Source organism: Uranotaenia lowii, chromosome 3 (assembly GCF_029784155.1).
Source record: "Uranotaenia lowii strain MFRU-FL chromosome 3, ASM2978415v1, whole genome shotgun sequence".
Taxonomy (NCBI): Eukaryota; Metazoa; Arthropoda; class Insecta; order Diptera; family Culicidae; genus Uranotaenia; species Uranotaenia lowii.
The window spans coordinates 214,211,846-214,231,983 of record NC_073693.1 but is presented as its reverse complement, the minus strand read 5'-3'; the positions used below and the strand labels follow the sequence as shown (position 1 = coordinate 214,231,983).

Genomic DNA, 20,138 nt, shown 5'->3' with positions numbered 1-20,138 from the left:
TATAGAATTTCAAATTCTAATAGGTGATTCAATCAAGACGGTTTTCATTAGGCTTGTTAATTATCAAGTGTTTTTTTTTCTTGATGAAGCACAATAGTTTCACGATGCCCCGACAGATGGTGTATGATTCTGGGCGACTTGTAGTTGTATGGATTCAAGCGCCACTGATCAGTGTGGGTATCTGGTGTCTGCGTTTTTATGCAACAAGTTGCAAAAAGGTTTGCTGATGATAACATCGAGTGCTAGAATTTGGATTGTTTTTTGTTTCGAAGTTTGATTTTCAAAAAGTCTGCTTTTCCTAAAGGGTAATACGGTCAAAATTTGGTCAAGGGAAAACGCGTGTAAATCGATGAAATCGTTTATTTATCAAATTAAATTTCTTTTTCAAGTTTAATTAGTATAAAATTTAGGAAAAATATTCAGTAAGGCTTCCGCTTTTGAAAATCCGAATTGCCGGGCCTTACGCTTAACCCCTGCCATCAGATTTTGTACAGCCACCTTGTCCACCTTCTTCGCCGCAGAAAGCCAGTTTGCCTTGAACTGCTGCTTGTCCTTAGCAGTTTTTTTTGTCTTCTTTAGGTTCCGCTTGACAATAGCTCAGTATTTCTCAATTGGGCGGAGCTCTGGCGTGTTGGGATGGTTCTTGTCCTTGGGAACCACCTGCACGTTGTTGGCGGCGTACCACTCCATGGCCTTTTTACCGTAATGGCAAGATGCTAAATCTGGCCAAAACAATACGGAACAACCGTGTTTCTTCAGGAAAGGCAGCAGACGTTTATTCAAACACTCTTTCGCGTAAATTTCTTGGTTGACAGTCCCGGAAGCTATGAAAATGCTGCTTTTCAAGCCGCAGGTACAAATGGCTTGCCCAACCAGACATTTCTTCGCGAACTTTGACAGTTTCATGTGCTTGAAAATATCTGCTACCTTTCCCCTTCCTTTTGCCGTAGAAAACTCCTGTCCCGGAAGCTGCTTGTAGTCGGCTTTGACGTAGGTTTCGTCGTTCATTACCATGCAGTCAAACTTCGTCAGCATCGTCGTGTACAGCCTCCTGGATCGCGCTTTGGCCATCGTATTTTGTTTATCATTGCGATTTCGAGTCACTACTATCTTGTAAGTCGATAGTCCGGCTCGTTTTTGGCTCGATGCACGGTTGTAGACGATACACCCAGCTTATTTGCGGCATCTCGGAGAGAGAGCTTAGGGTTTCGCTTGAAACTACCGGCAACTCTCTTTGTTGTCTTAGTGGCTTCCGGTTTTCAATTTTCCCCCGATCCAGACTTCCTGGCTGTCGACAAACGTTCCCCAAGAACATTAATTACATTTGTAACGGTTGATTTGGCAACTTTGGCGATTTTGCCAGCTTTGCGTGCGAGTAGGTCGGATTTTCGCGATGCACGAGCAAAATTTTGATACGCTGCTCTTCTTCCTTGGACGGCATTTTGACAACTGAAGAGCAAGGTTGCCGAAAACAAATCTGTGTTTTGTCGAAAAAAAAATCTGAATTTCTGTGATTTTACCTCAAAATTCTGTGATGGATTCTGTGACTCTATTTCATTGAAAATTCAAGAAAAAGTGTGTCTTTTTTACATTTCATTTGAGCAAAATCAAATATCTCTACTTATCTTATCATATTTTTCCAATTTTAACATAAAAATTCAAAATTTAAATTAAAATAAAAAGATGAAATTTTTGAAACGCACTCAAAACATAAAAAATCTGTGAAATCTGTGAAAATTCCCGAAATTCTGTGTTCTGTGACACAGATTCTGTGATGAAAATTTGCTCAAAATTCTGTGACATTACAGATTTTTCTGTGATTTCGGCAACCTTGCTGAAGAGTGAATTCCAAAATCAAAATAGTAGTAATATTCTACAAACACATACCTTCAAAATTAGGGGCGTTCAGGTTTTTTAAATGCAAAATTGGAAGAAATACGTTAAGTGGATGTTGACCAAATTTTGACCGTTTCACCTTTTAATGTAAAAGGATGTTATAATTTCAACTAAATTAATAGTTTTGAAAACGGTACCACGCTACCGTGGTTGAATTAAAAGGAATCTTTCGATTGCTTTGATTCAGTTGAATCATTCAACCAAGTAGGCTCACAACACAACAGTCCGAAAAACATGCTTAGTAAAAAAGACTGTAGATTAGCTACGGAATTAAAAAAAAAAACTTTGTGTTCAAGTAAGCTGAAGTTAAAAGCTATACGTTGCAGATTTACTTTTTATTTTTTTAAAGATTCTAAAATATAAAAAAGAGGTGTAAACATCGTTCTTTTCAATTCATGAACCGTCAAAATTGTTTAAGGCACACTGAATAAACTTTGAAAAGAGGATTGAAAGGGTGACGAAATTTAGCACATTTTGACTTAAGTCACCGTCTTATACTGTTTCAAAAAAATTTGCCCAAAAAGCAGGTGCGTCTATTCACCGCTTAATCTGGTAATTATGTTTTTTTTTTTGTTTTTCGAATTTTTACTGGTGTAATTTTATTCTGTTTATATTTTATCATCACAGTTTTTATCAAATGAAAGTTATAAATTTATGAAAAATATGTAGGGACTTCCACAACTCGGAACCTCAAAAGCGTTTTTTCTCGAAATTCAAACTTTAAAATAATTATACCACTTAGGCTCAAAAGGCCTCACATAATCTTTAATGATAATCTTTTCATTTCTATTTTGTTAAAAATAAAACCAAGCAAAAGTAAAAAACACTTAAATCAGCCATTTCACACATTTGTAAATTTAAGATAATCAATTGAATAAATTTAAACGTTTTTAGAATCCGAATGACGGTTTCACTTAAATACTTCATCCAGTAGAAGAATCAGCAATTCAATAACATTTTCACACTATTAAAAACTCATATACCATACCAGGAACGATTAGAATACGAAGTTCAAACACGTTAAGTGTTTTTTTTTTCATTGATTTTAAGAGACATGTAATAGGTTTTGTATGGTTTCCAATACTTTTGAACACGTCCATATTATATTTTTTGCTAACGAATCAAATTCACATGGGTCGGAAGCATTTTGCATAGAATTTAATGGCGCTGCCATTTCAACTCACACCGCTGTATGACTCTGAATTAGGCCGGAACAAATATAAAAAAAAGTTTAAGGTATTTTATTGAAAAAAAAATGATAAATTCTTTGAAAAAAAAATTAGACTATAGAACTGAAGTCAAACTATAAAGAATGGTAATTGTATCGCTGTGTGTAGTCGAGATTTTTCCAATATAAGTTCCAAAATATGCAAATGCAATGTACATTGTATGAAAGTATATTGCATGCAAGCTTCTATCCAATTTGTTCCAACTTAATGAAAATTTGGATTTTTTTTTTCAATATGATCAGTGCATGGGATCCTTTGTAAAATACTCTACTATTGACTTGTCTACATCCATTTTTAAAAGGGATTGCAAAAATTCCATGCCTATTTAGCAAATAACTGTGCCAAAAATGCGCTGAATAGTGTGCTGTGCCAAAGATGATATTATTAGAAAGCACTACTTGGACTTGAGCTCACGTGCAAAATGATGCTACACTACATTTAAGCGAAACAAGAAAAACATTCACGGGGTTTTCATCCTATTGTGTCAAAAAAATTAAATAGTGAGAATCGAACTCACTGCAACATACCATCTCGGCTTGCCTGTCTGATACCTTACCATGTGCACCTTCTGAGTCGGTTAGCAAATGAAGGTTTATTATCATAACCCACAGCCGATTACCAAAAAAACGCACTGCTTAGGCCGTCTGCCGTTTTACCAGTGATTTTCGTTTCATCCTGCTTTGTCTTTGATGGAAAAGAAATGAGATTAGGAGGGGAATGGGGTGGGCATGGGAAATTAGAAACAGTTTTCTATTGCCGGCCGGTTAACATCTCATCTTTGAATGGTGGTTTTTTGGCATCGGTTGGAAACAAATTATGTTTTTTTCCAATGAGGGTTAACATGAAAACACAGCGCTCAATACATCATTCGACAATACAGTGAGCAAAATAAGAATAGCACCACTATGTTCTTTGCTTGCTAAAATATGAATGATTGAATATTACGAAAATTTTCTTCCACAGTTTGTTCTGAATTGCTTAACGGATAAATCAAGCATAAGTTTACTTTTTTTGGACGTAGCAATTGGCGTTGACCAAAAATGTGAAAAAAGGGTGCGAAATAAGAATAGAACCACTTGAGTTTTTCAACAAAATCAAGATTATTTTTTTAAATATACTGTCTAAAAGTGAAAAATAATGCTTCTACGAATTATTTGAATAGATAACTGCATTGCAAAGAGTTTTCCAGAATTCCAAAGGTTTTCAAAAGTTTTAAAAGGGGGTTTTAAGAGATGCTCCTCTAGCGTTAAGGAATTTGATATTTGAGCTGTAATTCTTTACCAAACTACTTATTTCCTTCATTAAAATGACGTGAAATGATGAAACAAACCTTCGGAATTAATTTGGAATCAGAAAAAAATAGGTTGGAGATCATAAATTTTGATTTTGTTCAGTAAACCACACTTTTTCCTGTTTCAAGTCGTAGATGGCAGCACTATCTTGCAGTTAAAACCAAATTTAGTCTCAATATTGATTTTCCAAGTTTATTTAGGCCCATATTCATCATTTTAAGGTATTTTCCCATCACAGTTTTGTGGAAGTTCACGCTACAGAAAGCTTTTCCGGATTTGCAAAAAAATCACCAGCACAAAAATGTACAACCGCTAAAATTCCTGCTCATCTCAACTTCCGATTCAATTACAAATCATACCAATAATACTGCTAAACGTCTGGCCCGTCAAGCTCCATCGCAAAGTATAACTTTGTTCTGATAATTGGTCCAAAAAAATCACTTTTAGTGACCTTGATGCAATTCTAATTTTTTTTTGGATTTATTGATCTTAGAATTTCCAAAGCGTTCACATGGTACATGTATTTATTTCTTTACCAAAATTATCCAGCACTCCCTAATTAATCCCGGATATTCGGATATGGGCATGAATTTGGTTAAATGGCAAGATAGTGCTGCCATCTATGACTTAAAAATAGGGAAATAGTGTTTGACTATTAAAAAACATAAGTATTTTTTAATTTCAATCTGCTTTTTGGATTCAAACTCAGCCTCAAATATATGTTCCATCATTTTCCATCATACTTATGAATGTTAATGAAGAAATCAAGCAGTTTGATAAAGTTTTATAGCTCAAATATCAAATTCCTTAACGCTAGAGGAGCATCTCTTAAAAAACCCTTTTAATACCTTTGAAAACCTTTGGAATTCTGGAAAACTCCTTAAAATGCAGTTATCCATTCAAATAATTCATAGATGCATTATTATTCACTTTTAGACAGTAAATTTTTAAAAATACTCTTGTTTTTGTTGAAAAACTCAAGTGGTTCTATTCTTATTTCGCACCCTTTTTTCACATTTTTGGTCAACGCCAATTGCTACGTCCAAAAAAAGAAAACTTATGCTTGATTTATCCGTTAAGCAATTCAGAACAAACTGTGGAAGAAAACTTTCGTATCTTTCAATCATTCATATTTTAACAAGAAAAAAACATAGTGGTGCTATTCTTATTTCGCTCACTGTATCATTGCAGGCTGATTGTTTTCATTCTGCTTTGTCATGTAATAGAGTATGGGATACGTATGTTCTATTTGGTTTCTTCCAGACTTATGCAATGCGGATTCGCTGGAAAGATAATACCAGTTACAAGAAAGCTTGTTAATGCCGGTCCGGCATAGAACCTTATACCGATAATTTCACCTAGAATATACATTATTGGATTGGAGTCTGATTTGTGGGTGTGTTTACATTGTATTTATTCAACGTTTTGTAATTTAAACGATTCTTATCCAATACCAATGTACTGCGAATTGAAACTGTATAATCAATTCTACTGATCTTCTTAACGTTAAAAAAAAACTTTCACCACTGTGCTATGTACTGTAAATTTTGAATATTTCGAACTGACTCAAACCAGAGTAAACTCAGACGATTAAAGATTTCAACAGTTTGAGCACCGTCATTCAGATGAACTTTTTTTCCTGCATTCAACCAGACGTAGCAATCAATTTTTGTTGCTCTTTTGCACACATATTTATTTAGTGTCATACTGAGCTGTACAAATTGAATAATAAAACAGCTGAAAATGTCATCGCAGCATGAGGTTTCAGTACGATGAGATACAGGTAGGTACCTACTTATGAAGCTTTTCATGAAGCTAATCCAGTTCATTTTAAAATCGAGGAAAAAACAGCAGTATCGTTCATAAATGCAATGCAAAACAAAAGGCATAGTTTTTTCAACATTTATCCGGTATCGAATGAAATATCAGTACCAATCATAATTGAAACACATAAAATACGATGAGAATGGTATTTTTTTTCACCGGATTAAGTATCACATTTATTTATCTGTGATCAAAGACCCATAAAATCAAAAATAGACCTCAAAAAGCACGATTCTATAAATAAAACCCTGTCTTTGTTGCGGATTGGCATGAAAATCTCCACAAATGACAAACAATTTCTACCATCAAACAAGAGTGAAACGAGTACACATCAACCCGAAGAGAATTGAAAGGTTACCGCTAAGTCAAAACAGTCAGATTGCTACTCCAATGGCAAGGTATCAATACATCTCGCAATCGACGGAACAAAAAGATCAAATTCTTTGGCACTTTTCAGCTCATCTTTGGCAGTCACGGTGCGCTGATTCGGGTGCTTTATGAAGCAATCCAGCAGCCCCGCAAAAGTTGGATTCAGTCGGCAAATCGAACGAAGAACAGCAAAGGCCAAAAGAAACAGAAGCGACCAGGTATGTTGTCCCTTCCGGTATTTCCAAAGACTGACGCTCCACTAAAGAAACCTTTCGAAGGAGACGATCCGTGTCGGATTCGAGAGCCAGAAACCGAAACCGAGCCATAGGGTTCCCCAGAATCGATTGTTTTGTGTGAGATATTTAGTTTGGTTTAAATAAAATACTCCAGAGACTGTTTATATTTCTTGCTTTAAAGTTTTGCGTTTGGAATAGCCATGAAGTTAAAAAAGCATACCTTAAAACAATTTTACCGTGAATTCCGTAAAAGGAATTTTTTATGATCTGAAATTTTGAGCCGATGATCTTAAGATCTTCCCCCAAAATTGAAAATTTGGTGCATTACTACGACTTGAAAACACATCATTTTTTAGATTTCTAAATTTTTTTTTCCGAGTAAGATTCGGCTAGTTTTTTTTTTGTAAATAAAATAAAAAAACATATTTCAAACCTGCATAACTTTGCTATTTTTTTTAACGGGCATAATAAAATAGCACATCAAATCGCGTTGAAATTTTAATAACTTTCCAAAACAAATATTTGAATTTTCTGCTTCAAAAAATATTCTACAAAAACACCATTGTATAACCCAATTCATGATGCATGAATATATACGGATGTCACTCGTAGTAGGCTGAATTAAAAAAAAATTGTCATTTTTTTTCCTTAACATTTTGTAGGGCATTTTTTTTTATTTAAGAATATAAACGTCATGTCTTGCTCAAGTTTTATTTTGCCTTCATACACTCTCATCTTTATTACCTAATATTTGATAACTTGCATTCATTAAATAGAAATCAAAGTTTAAGGTTCACTCCAGGAATACGCATCCATAATACCCGACATTCTAATCATTTGATACGCAGCACGTCCTCCACTTCTCGTGGACAGCGACGAATTTCATTCATTGGACCAACAAAATTTAATAGTCTTCCCTCTGATATAAAAAACATAACATACAGGAACCATTTCAAGAACAAACTAATGCAATATTTCAAAGAAAATGTAATTTGATGTTCAGCCAACCACTTTTTTAGAGTTAATTAGATACCTTTTTGAAATTTTCTTAGCTGGATAAATAATTCATTTAATTTAATTTATTAATTTAATAGTTTTAATTAATCTAATCTTAAGCTCAATTTTTAATTTGTTTTTTTGTTGCTTGTACCTTTAATAATAGAAACGCATGTATCTCTTCAAAGGAAAATATCTTTCCACTGAGATTCATGTTGTAGTTTAGTTGTTGTATCGTTACATTCCCTCGTTTAAATAATTTTTGTAGGTTCTCAGCATGATTAAATCTTGATCGCGAGTTGTTTTATTCCCCTTTTGCTGCCAGACGTGCTGAGAACAGTTAGCGTCCATTACCAGGGGGCTCTAATGAGCTTCTTGGTGTGGGGGAGTGTGGTGGGCCGCTAAGAAAATAAATAAAAAAAAAAAACTTTTAAACTATTTTTGTCATTGTCGAATTCGGAAAGCGAAATCGAGAGATTTGACCCTCAGTGATTTAAAGTTATAATTCTAATGAACGAAATAATTTTGAATGTTGTTCTGAGTGCTGAATAACATTTCCTGAATTCTTAAAATTCAAAAATGTGTATACAACTTTTACTTGAATTCGAGTTCGTAATTTAATAATTAAAGTACGAACTCGAATTCATGTAATGAATGAAAATAACTGAATGTTAATTACACAATTATTTTTGAGCAATTTTATTCTGAATCAATATCCTAAAATTTAGGGTTTAGTCTAAAAAATCAAAGCCTGACCTAGATATAAATATATTAACAGTATAAATTACGAAACTTGAATTTCGAATTCAGATTACACATGAGAAAATCAATATTGGTTCCAGTATTTGAATAATAGATTTTGGAAGATTTTGAGTTCTGAATTCAAATCATTCAGATTATATAAAAAAAATTAAAAAAAATCCTTTTATAACTGATAAATTAATACACCTACATGAACACCGTAACCTTTCTGTTATCCTTCATTCAACCAAGTATTCATTAATTTTGTTTGGGAATTTAAGTTTCAGAAGCACACCGCTTTAAAAAATTAATATCTTTTTCTGACATCATTCAAATAAATTCAATATTGAAGATTTTTACTCATTCAACTTGCCTCATGACTCATGCCTTAAGAAATATCGAGGATTCAAATTAATTCATTCAAGATTCGCAAAGATTCCCGTTTTCTGCTGAGTTGGAATAAAAATGAAAAGACCGAAACTTTAATCCTTTTTTCTCAGAAATCAAAATTATTCACTGTTTGGCAGAGAGCTGAAATTTTCAGAGCGATGAAATTTTCAGTGAAGCTACTTAGTAATAAGGCTATGATCATTTAGAATCCGGACAGATACAAACTAGTGTATTTTTAAAACTAAGGCTATGATCATTTAGTATCCGGGCACTTTATTTTGGTGATAGCTGCGTTAATAGAGCTCGAATATGCAAAAATTTAGTAGCGTTGTGTTGGTTATGAAAAGGACTATCTTGCCTATTTTTGTTAGATTTTTAAGTTTACGTGTGTATGAGATATTTACTATGCAAAAAGACATGATAAAAATAATTTTGCACAAATTTGCTCCTTTTGCGCATTTTGTGCCTCGAAAATTTTTCATTGTTGACTCGAAAGCTCATGAACTGTTGATTTTTTCTAATTTTTTTTCTTACCAAATGGTTATTAAGTATAAGGAGCCACTCTAGGATCCACACGAAGTTCAAATCAACTATCGGAGTGCAACTCTTGATCTTAAATATGGTGAAAAGATTATGGTTATTTGGGATAACTGAATGAAGACTCCCTACATAAATCAAAAAATCCATTTCCGGCAGGCAAAAAGTGTTACCTGACTAGTAGACACCAAGTAAATAACTAATAATGATCAGATCCAAAGATCGCAATCTGTGCATCCGGTTTTTACGCAATAAGACAGATGTGTTCTGATGGACAAAAAAAATTATGTTAAAACCGGATTTAAGAGATCAATTTCTTCGAGATACCAACTCATGAAAAGGTTCCAACCAGATTCCAATTGGTTTTTCCAGGTGAGTTAGTGTAAAATATCATGATTTTGCAAAGGTTTTGGTTCTGTGGTAAAAAAAATAAATCAAAACATGACTGAAAAAAGTGTGCAAAGATAAAAAAGAGATTTTATGAAAAAGTTAGAGTATTTCTTGAAATCATTGATAAATATATTTTTTTTATATTTTTAGTTTAAATGTCATATTAACACCTTCATTTCCTCCATAGAAAGTTTTTCGATCAAATGAATAGTTTTTAAAATACACACGTTTGTAACTGCCCGGATACTAAATGATCATAGCCTTATTCATTTGATCGAAAAATTTTCTATGGAGTAAATAATGGTGTTAACAAGGCCGTGCGAATGGGGGGAGGGAGTTTAAGGGTTAACCCCCTCCCTCCCATGGAGATTTTTTCCAAGTAAAATTTTCACCGTATTATCAGAAAATTACTTGATCTTAAAAGGTGTTAACAAATAAGTCAGAAATTTGGCTCACCTCCGGCGGAATTTAGTCTTACATCACCCTAGGCTTGAGACATTTCATTTTGCGACACTATATGACGTTCACGAATTGAAACTAGTTTCTAATTGGAAGTTTCGTTTTGCAATTCAATTAACCTTTTATATACTTGACATACAAAAACCCTAACTCGTCTTTAGATTTGGTTCTTAATAAGAAATGCAACTAAACAAGAACAGAGTTTGAAACAAAAAATTTGAACTTCAAAATTAATTCAACGAATACTAATTTCATACATCGACAAGTTGGTCACCAGAAAAAAAGGCGTTTACCTCTCATGATGGTTAACAGAATTGGCAAAACAAATCCAAAATCTACCATTCTCTAATTTTTTACGAAAAATTTTGATTTTTAAAATTGGTTATGTCTTGACAAATGTTATGCTGATATGAAATATGCATCACTAAACAAATTTCAGCCTAATTTAAATTTTTATACTTGTTCTTCTCAATGCTCCACATCACATTTAAAAAGGTTTTGATGAATTATTCAAGGCCACAAAATTAACATTTGTTTAAGATGCAATGAATTTAAAACGTGATTTTAACTGATTTGGGTTCCCTGAATCTAAATTTGTATTTTCTCCATCTGCATTTGTTACTGAAATGACTTTTGAAAATAGGTTAAAATTAATTTAGAAAGTTTTGCACTTTTTTAACAATATTTTAAATCAAAAACATAACATTTAAAAATGAGCTTTCAAATCAATTATCAACTTTTCTCAAGACTTCAAGTAATTTTGAGTTCTGAGAAAAAAGTTTTATAAACTTTCAATTTTTAACTTTTTCTCATTTAACGAATTTTTAAAGGAGTTTTAACCCGAATTGAATTGTAGATATTTTTTAAAAGATAAATCTAAACATCTTGCAGTTTTAACAAATTTGTAAAATGAAATCTAGTTAAAATTGAATTCAACTTTTTTAACTTAACATCAAAAATACTTTGAATCAATTGGTCTACTTTTTTCAATTCTGAATTTTTTGTATTCTAAAAACATAAACTTTTAATTTTTTCCTGATCAAATATTCATATATAAAATCGCGATTTTTTTTATTAAATTCATCACACTTCATTTTTTTCAATCAACGCTTCAGTTGAAAATGGAGGAAATAAATGTAAATTTAGATGAATAATTAATATCAACTATTATCATTTTCTCAATAATAAATCATGGTAAATTTTTACCTGATGTGACATTTATTCTAGAAAGCATTTATTTTTTCAAATCTGTGTTCTGAGAATATTTATTTTAAATTTCAAAACTAGACTGCTTAGAAATTATTTTGAAGCAAATTTCTCGGTCATAATAAAAAACATCATTTTGAAAAATTTATCATTAACTTACCGAAAATATCAATCCTTTTATTTGTGATTTGTTTTGGAAATTTTTAAGTAGTTTATCTGTAGAATTAATTATCTTAAAGTTTTTGTGAAAATTATAGTAAGAAAATGATGTTAAAGATCTATTTCCTTACTAATTGTATACTTTTGTTATTGCTTTTATTTGAGCTAAATTTGAATTTCAAAGCCTCACAACCCCCCCCCCCACCACCCCCCCCCCCCCCCCCCATCATGGTTGGGGTCCTTCGCACGGGCCTGGGTGTAAAAATGATATTTAATGTAAAAATATAAAAAAAAAATTATCGTTAATTACAAGAAATACTCTTACTTTATTATAAAATCCCTTTTTTATCTTTGCACACTTGTTTCAGTCATGTATAAATCTATTATTTTTACCACGGAAGCAAAACCTTTGCAAAATCATGATATGTAACACAAATTTACCTAGAAAACCCAATTGGAATCTATTTCGAAACTTTTCATGAGTAGGCATCTCGAAAATTTGATCTTTTAAATTCGGTTTTAACAGAGATTTCCTTGTTCATCAGGACACATCTGTCACATTGCCGGTTTTACTAGTAAGGCAACACTTTTTGCCTGCCGGAAAGGGATTAACTGCATAGTTTAGGGGTCTATTTTCAATTATTCTCAATAATCTAAGTCTTTTTTCCCATATTTGAGATCAAGGGTGTCACTCCAATGCTTGGTTTGAACTTCGTGAGCATCCCAGAGTGGCTCCTTATACTTCTTAACCATTTGGGCCAAAAAAAATCAGAAAAAACAACAATTCATGATTATTTCAAGTCGACAATGAAGAATTTCCGAGTCGATTGTGCAAAATTATTTTTATTATTTCTTCTTGCATCGTAAATATTTCAAACATACGTTATCTTAAAAATCTGAAAAAATAGGCAAGATAGTCCTTTTCATTACAAACACAACACTACTAAAATTTTGCATATCCAAGCTCAAGTAACGAAGCTATCACCGATAAAAAGTGTCCGGATACTAAATGATCATAGCTTTATAATATCACAGAGAACAGACGTAGAAGCTAGCCCACGAAACTTGCGTAAAATTTCCAACAATCGTTTGAACCAATTTTTGTTTTTTTGGCTGGGCCACCAGATGTCTCCAAACACACTAAAGAGAACTGTCAAAACCAAACTGAGAAAAAAAACGAATTTATGGTCAGTTTTGAACAGGTCGTATGAACTGTTTGGCATGTTTCAAGAAAATTGCTGTAAAAGTTTTGTAACACTTTCGTTCGGCTACATAATGGAAAAATATCTTGAAAGTTTATTGCTATTTCTTTCAAGCTAGAAGCATAGAAATGCTAAATTTAGGATAATGGAATGCAAAAGTGATACTTGAAAGTAGCCCAGTTTGAGATGTCTAGAATCAGTTCTTATGGGTAAGACTGATCGTCAAGAAGTACCAATTGTAAAACCTATTGTAAAACTGCCAGTAGTGCAAAAAAAGAATGAATAAAAATTGTTCACCAGTACTAGTTATACGATTTTAATCTATTGACTTTTTTCGGTGAGTGAAATAACCTTTTTTTGAATTTTTTAATTTACGTAAAGTTTCTGGTTACTCTGGGGACATCTGATGATGGGATCAGAAAAGTAACCCGAAACGTTAGGTAAATTAAAAAAAAGTTTTTTCCCTCATCGAAAAAAGTCAATAAATAAAAACCGTATGAAAGGAAGTGAAATTCTGTCCAGTCAAAAGTAACTATTTTTGCATTTATCTAGAAATCAATTGAACCCGTCTACACCCAAAATTCAGCCTCTGTGCCAATGACGTGTAGTCAATTTCATAGCATCATTGGTACAAGAAGATAACGCGACCGGCACTGATTCGATTTGCGCCCACCGGCATTAACCTCCCAGAGCAACCGAATTGCGTATGTCTGAATGAAACAAAATAAAAACGTTTTCGCGTCCCTCCCCATCGCATCACAAGCCGAAGAAGGATGGAAATAAATACCGGCCAACACCAGGCAGCCAGCGAACCGAGCACTGTGCGTGTGAATGTAGCAAAAGCAACAACAAAAACATCCTTCTAATTCAATCGACCGGCAAACACGGCTAAGCTGTGCGTGTGTATGTAGCAAAAGCAACAACAAACACATTCCTTCAATTCACCGGCAAACAACACCGGCCAAGCTGCCCGGCTTCAGCAGCTGTGTATATGTAGCGTGTGTATGTAATAGCAGGCAGTAAGCAAAGCACAGTTCTCATTCAATGGGTTTCCCGTTCCTTCACTCCCGTTCCCTTTCCCGTTTCCATCTTAAGACAAAGGAATGCATTGAAAGGAGGCCAAACGCCGGGAAGCCGCCGTTGTACGTTTTTTTTTGTGATTGATCGGTAACAGAAAGCCTATGACAAATATACCTCGTCCTGCATGAAGCTCGAATAGTACACTGGTTAGGATGTCGGATTGGCAAGACGATACAATTGGTGATTTGAGTTCGATTCTCACCACAGCGCTGTGGTTTTAATTTTTATTTTCTTGTTTCTGGGATGAATTATCCAATAGGAAGGAAATCCCATAACATGTTTTTCTTGTTTCGCTTGAATGTAGTGGTCATCATTTTGGTTGGGAGCCGAGTCCTTATGCCAGTTATGGTTTTTCAAACATACTGTCTTCGGCACAGTGCACATTTCAGCGCATTATCGGCACAGAGATTTGCTAAATAGGCATAGGATTTTTGCAACCTTTTCTATGGGTGTATTTTAAGAGCTTCATTAGTTAAATTATTAATGAGTTCATATACTATTAAGCCTTTTCGAAAACTGGGCACTTGAAAATTTGATTTGTAACTTTTGAACGGCGCAATAGATGGCATTGTTTCAAGTCAATTTTCAACGTATATTTTGGATGTCAGTATTTGAAATTTTACACACTTTTTTGAAGATTTTTTGTTCGAGCTGGTACGTCTGTTCTCTGCGATAATCTGTTCGTGTACAAAATTTGGTGTCAATCTGTTGAGTAATTTTTGAGTCCAATACTAAAGTTCCTTGACGAAATTTTTTGGGCAGGATCGAGAAAAATCATGAAAAGTCCCAGTGGGAGACCCCAAACAGCTGAAAATCAACTATTTGACCAAAAATCACAGGGAAACTAATTTAAGAAGTCCTAGAGGACCCTATAGTGAGCTAAAGTTTTAATAAAAGATATGATTATTGATTCCATGAAGTGAGAGGAATGTGAGAGGTTTTTTCAAGCTCAATCCGAAAATATGAGAAGAGGAAGTGATAAAAAGTCAAACTTTTCGGACTGGTTTGTCTAGCTGATTTATAAATAGGCCTAACTTCATTTCGACAAGGTAGAAAGCTGCTTACCGGTACAATTAACGAAATACGGTGTTCAAATCATGCGCAAAATAATTGGACTGCTTGTGGAGAGATATTTTGAAAAATTCCGAAATGGACATCGAAATGAACTCTTGCGGTCAGCTTGCAATTTTCCAACCTGAAACTTTTCGTTGACAAGGCTCGCCTGTATTTATTTCCCGGAGATAAACAAGAAGAAATATATTAAAATTTAGTGTCTAGTACTTGAGGAGGCTAACGGTCTGTGAAAACTGCAAATTACTCAGTCTTTCATAACGAGTGACACGATGAATGGCTTAAACACACACAGAAGACTGCCTCTAAATGCGACCGTTTTCTCTGCGAAGCACTTCCCCAGCAAACATGAAATCGTATCAGAAATGATAACTTAAGTCGTTTACAACGGTGATGCGAATCGTAATTCCAACTGCATAGTGAAAGATCGTAAAAAAAGTCGTCTGAAGTCAGTCTAAATCGGATATGATAGGAAGTACGTCGTGTTTGAAAAATTATGAAATGATTTTGCTCCTGCGCGGGCTTCAAGTGAGAAACTCATTGTCATGTTTTTCTGCAACCAGCAGTGTATCCAGATGGCTAAAAATAAGACGGGAATTGAGTAAAATTGGCCAGTGGAAAAAGTAAAAACACTGTCGCTGGCAACAGGCCATGAGAGCAAAGTCTTGCGCTTTCTTGAATTCTTCCGATTGGAACGAATAAGGTGTCGAATAACGCCCAATTGGTGTAGTTTTCGTCGCTTTAGAAAGAAAAAAAAACTATGTATGTATATTGCTTCGATTTTGTTAGGTAGGGGAGATGGGCACATAATGGCCACTTTAAGTAAAACGCTTATTTAATCATAGAGAACAGCTGTAATATGTGAATTACACCATTGTTTCGTGTTCAGACACTCAAATAGTCCATTGCCTAATTGGATGAAACTTGAAAAAGTAGATAAAAACGTTTAAAAATGCATTTTAAAAATTTTTGCCGAAAGCTGAAAACCAGTCACTGTAGAGGCATAATGAGAAACCCTCCGAGGCAGTATGAGCACCATTAATGAAGGCATAATAAGCGTTTTCTGCCGGGAATTCCAGCAGCGAATTAAACTCGATGAAGTCAACTGAGTAATAGGGCTACAGCTTGATTGTATCGTCTGACGATTTGGCCTATTGGTTATTTAGATGTCGGAAAGGTAATCAGTAGGCTCGAGTTCGATTCCTGGTCGAGGTGATTTTTTTTTCATTTATCATTCATGATCATGATTGCACTAAACGGTGAGGCGTAGATTCATCAAACAAAGCAATAACACAGTAATCTAGGTCTGTTTGTAGAATTCAAATAATTAACACATGCTCATACATTATGTTTCTGCTGTTTTGTTTGACGGATGATGCTTTGATGCTATTAGCCGTATAATGTAACAATAAAAAAAAACAATCATGAATGGTATGTGCAAAAAAAAAAAACCCTCGAACAGGAATCGAACTCGAGTCTACTGATTACCTCTCCGACACCTTACCAATAGGCCAAATCGACAGACGAAACAAGCCAAGCTGTAGCTCTATTATTCAGTTGACTTCATCGAGTTGAATTCGCTGCTAGATTCCCCGGCAGAAAATGCTCATTATGCCTTCATTGAAAGTGCTCTGTTCGCCTCTAGTGAACAAATTAAAGTAAAAAAGCGTTTTAAAATTGTTTAAAGTGAAAAATCAAAAATTTGATGATGTTAAAAATTGAGAAACAATGTGTAGATCATGTTGCAGTGCATACATTTCAGATCAAGATGATTTAAAGGTCATAAACTCTTATTTGATGGTGCTCAAAAATTATAATATTTTCGTCACTTGAGAACCTAGCTGGTTATTATTTAATATTTCTTTAAAGATGAGAAGGATATTTCTTTTTTGGTGAAAAATTAATACTATGGATAGTACGCAACAAATCCTTATGAAAATTTGTTTAAGAAAATACGTACTTATGTAGAAAAAAGGAGTGCTCATTATGCCCTGGGTGCTCGTTATGCCCTCATCTCCCCTAACTTTTATCGTTATTCATTTTCTATCTGATTTTTAAAATCCTTAACATATTTAAGACTAACTACAAAAAATTTGGTCTAAAATTTCACGCCTGAACTTACACTCAAAAAAAAAATCAAATACTTGAATATCTTTTACAATTTTACAATATACTGCTTTATAAAAAAATACACATTGAGATAAAAAAAATTGAAATATTAAATTAGCTTTAGTGATTGCCGATATGTAACACGTCTCATTTCAAGTTCTGTTGATTTTTTTAATAAGTCATTAAAAATCAGTGCAGAAACCATGATGACAAATCATGTTTGTAATCTAAATGAAGTATCGAAAATAAATTTAAGAATTCATTTTTCTTATTCAGAAAATCAGAAATCTTATTTATTCAGTTATAATCCGATTTTATAATGAGTTTTGAATTAAAAACTGGACGATGCAAACTTAATCAAATATGACATTTGAATTTTGTATATGAGTCTCTGATTTCATTTTAACTAAAGTGACAATCTTAAAACCACCCTACTCTAAAAGTTAAGGAAGAAGCTTAGGAAGAAAAGATTTCATATAAATTGAAATGTTAAAATTTGTGTTTTCTATTTAGGGGACTATCATCCACCGTTAAGAAGACAAACAATTAAATTTATGCTTATTGTTGAGTAAAAGAGACTATTGAAGCTTCTTACCTACTAACCTAGTATAGTCGTCACAAAAGCTTGTTTGTAGAAGTAAAAGGTCTGAACAAGTTATTTAAAAAACTATCAAGTACACCAGGGCAAGTCTAAACAGGATGCTGGTGCAAGTAAAACAGTATTTGCTGTAAATTGCAGTTTGAGAGGTATTGGGTCAAGAAAATTTAACTCTGTTAGCCCATGCAAACTGTTTCATCAACAATAGATTTTGGAGATATAAAAAAATTTGTAAAAATCTGTTTTAATGTTTAAAAATCTGTATCTCTGTATCTTATCTGTATTGACGTTGAATATTTTGTATAAATACAGAAAAATCTGTATATATGACAACGCTGCTTCTCACCAACATTCGAGCTCATCTTTGAATCGTGGAACAGTCATTTCAATATCGGCGCGTTCAATGTAATTTTCGATCTCGATGGTCGGTTCAGTGACAGTTTGATACATAGAACATGCATTGCAGATACTATTGCCAACTATGTGATGAAAACGTAAAAGATACAGGAACAATGGGAGGATGAAGCGTGCAGATCCCTGCCAAACGCTTATTATGATTATGAAGAGTAAACTCATAAAGACCAATGAATAAAGTTGAAGTATAGTTACAAACGAACACAAACACACACAGGATCTCAATGAAACTTGATGTTTCCTCGAAGAGATTCTTTTTTTACTTTACTCTAAGCGTACAACTTTCGAGGATATGATGGCTAGCATCTTACAAATGCTAAAACCACCAACCCACAGAGCGTTTACTATGTATGCCGTGACCGAGATTCGATCTCAAGACCGTTAGCTTAGAAGACTTGAAGGCTATCCTCTACGCCACGGGCTGCGGCGGTTGGAATAAAAAAAAAACATGAAAGAAGGATTGATCTCACCCGAAAATTTCTAAATTTGACGCGTATTCACACAGGCCTGATTGATCTTTTCCAACAGTTTATGTAAAAAATCAAATAATCCATTGGAAGAAACAGACGCTATACAACTATGAAGCCTATTTTTCAGCGTAGGACGGACATGTGAACAAGCTTCATCAAGTTAAGACCGTAAACTTTTCGTTGAGAGGTTGTGAATACTTTCGTAACGTTGTGATGTGGTTCACACATGAACGACTGGATCGGAATTCAGCTTGTAAAAGTATTCGACCGACTGAACCATGAAAACATCTGAGCTACACTTAGAGGGAGAGTAGTCTAAGCAAACTCGACGACCTCACCGAAAGCTTCGAAGCAGCAGGTCTCAAAGTCAATGTTGAAAGACTAAGTTAATGCCAATCAACACAGAAAATCCTTCCAATGTCGTGGTAAATAGCTGGACAACAAGTTGAGAAAGTGTTGTGAAGAGTGAAGATACTGGCTCCGGATCGACATTTTAAGTTTTGAAGCCGTTTGAACAAGTGAAAGCAGCAGAAGCTAAGTAGCCTTTTTTACGGCGTAGGGCGGATATGTGTCCAACTCAAGCTCTCGTGCCTGGTTCGCTGTCGATTGTGTTAAGAGCCAAGGACAATGGATGAATTCGTTAGAGTTTTCCCTTTGTACAGACTTAACTTATATTTACATTTTCATACACCTTTGCATACTTTAGATCAAAGAACCCCTATTTTACAAAAACTGTCACTGCCAGAAAAACGTTTCCGATCTACACCTTCAAACAAGGTTCTGTAAAACCGCCTTGTTGCCCTGCTCCTCAAAATGTCGCCGGACAATGGCAAGGAAGAAAAAGCCAAGTTAAAGGCCAAGTCCCGCTCTATTCGTGCTGGGCTAGTATTCCCGGTGGGTCGAGTTCATCGTCGGCTCCGCAAGGGAAACTATGCGGATCGTGTCGGATCCTGGGCACCAGTCTATTTGGCTTCCGTGCTAGAGTACTTGACAGCAGAAGTGTTGGAGCTGGCAGCCAATATTGCTCGAAACAGGAGGAAGATTCGTATTATACCACGTCATCTGCTGCTAGCCATCCGGCAGGATCAGGAACTGAATCAACTGCTCTCGAATGTGATTATTCCCGAAGGAGGTGTTCTGCCATACATCTCGGGCATTCTGTTACCAAAGAAGACTGCAAAGAAGACCTAAGAAATGTTTTAGTTTAAATTAACTGGATCAGAAACCGTCGAGTTTGGAAACGTGCAGTACTGTAGAATTATTTATATTTTTGATTAGATTTGTTCCACCTTTTGAATAAATATTGTTTTTCGTCCAAGTTTTAAATAAAAGATTTTAGGATATTCGATTTGAAAAATACATATGACCCATTTCAGCGTGACGTCACAACGTCAACATAACAATTTCTTGGCATAATGTATGTAAATTTTACGATTTATTACGCGCATTGAAAAAAAACGTCTTAAGTTG

The 20,138-nt window shown here is 34.3% G+C and overlaps 1 protein-coding gene across 1 annotated transcript; it reads left to right on the top strand.

Moving 5' to 3' along the window:
• Positions 1-19,481: 19,481 nt before the first annotated feature.
• On the top strand, positions 19,482-19,859 carry LOC129753068 (histone H2A-beta, sperm-like). The gene has a single exon (XM_055748867.1). It carries the CDS (start codon positions 19,482-19,484, stop codon positions 19,857-19,859), a length of 378 nt encoding a protein of 125 aa, XP_055604842.1.
• The last annotated feature ends 279 nt before the right edge of the window (positions 19,860-20,138 follow it).

Excerpts from the sequence above, each read along its gene's own strand:
- LOC129753068 (XM_055748867.1), top strand. The coding sequence starts at position 19,482 with ATGTCGCCGGACAATGGCAAGGAAGAAAAAGCCAAGTTAAAGGCCAAG.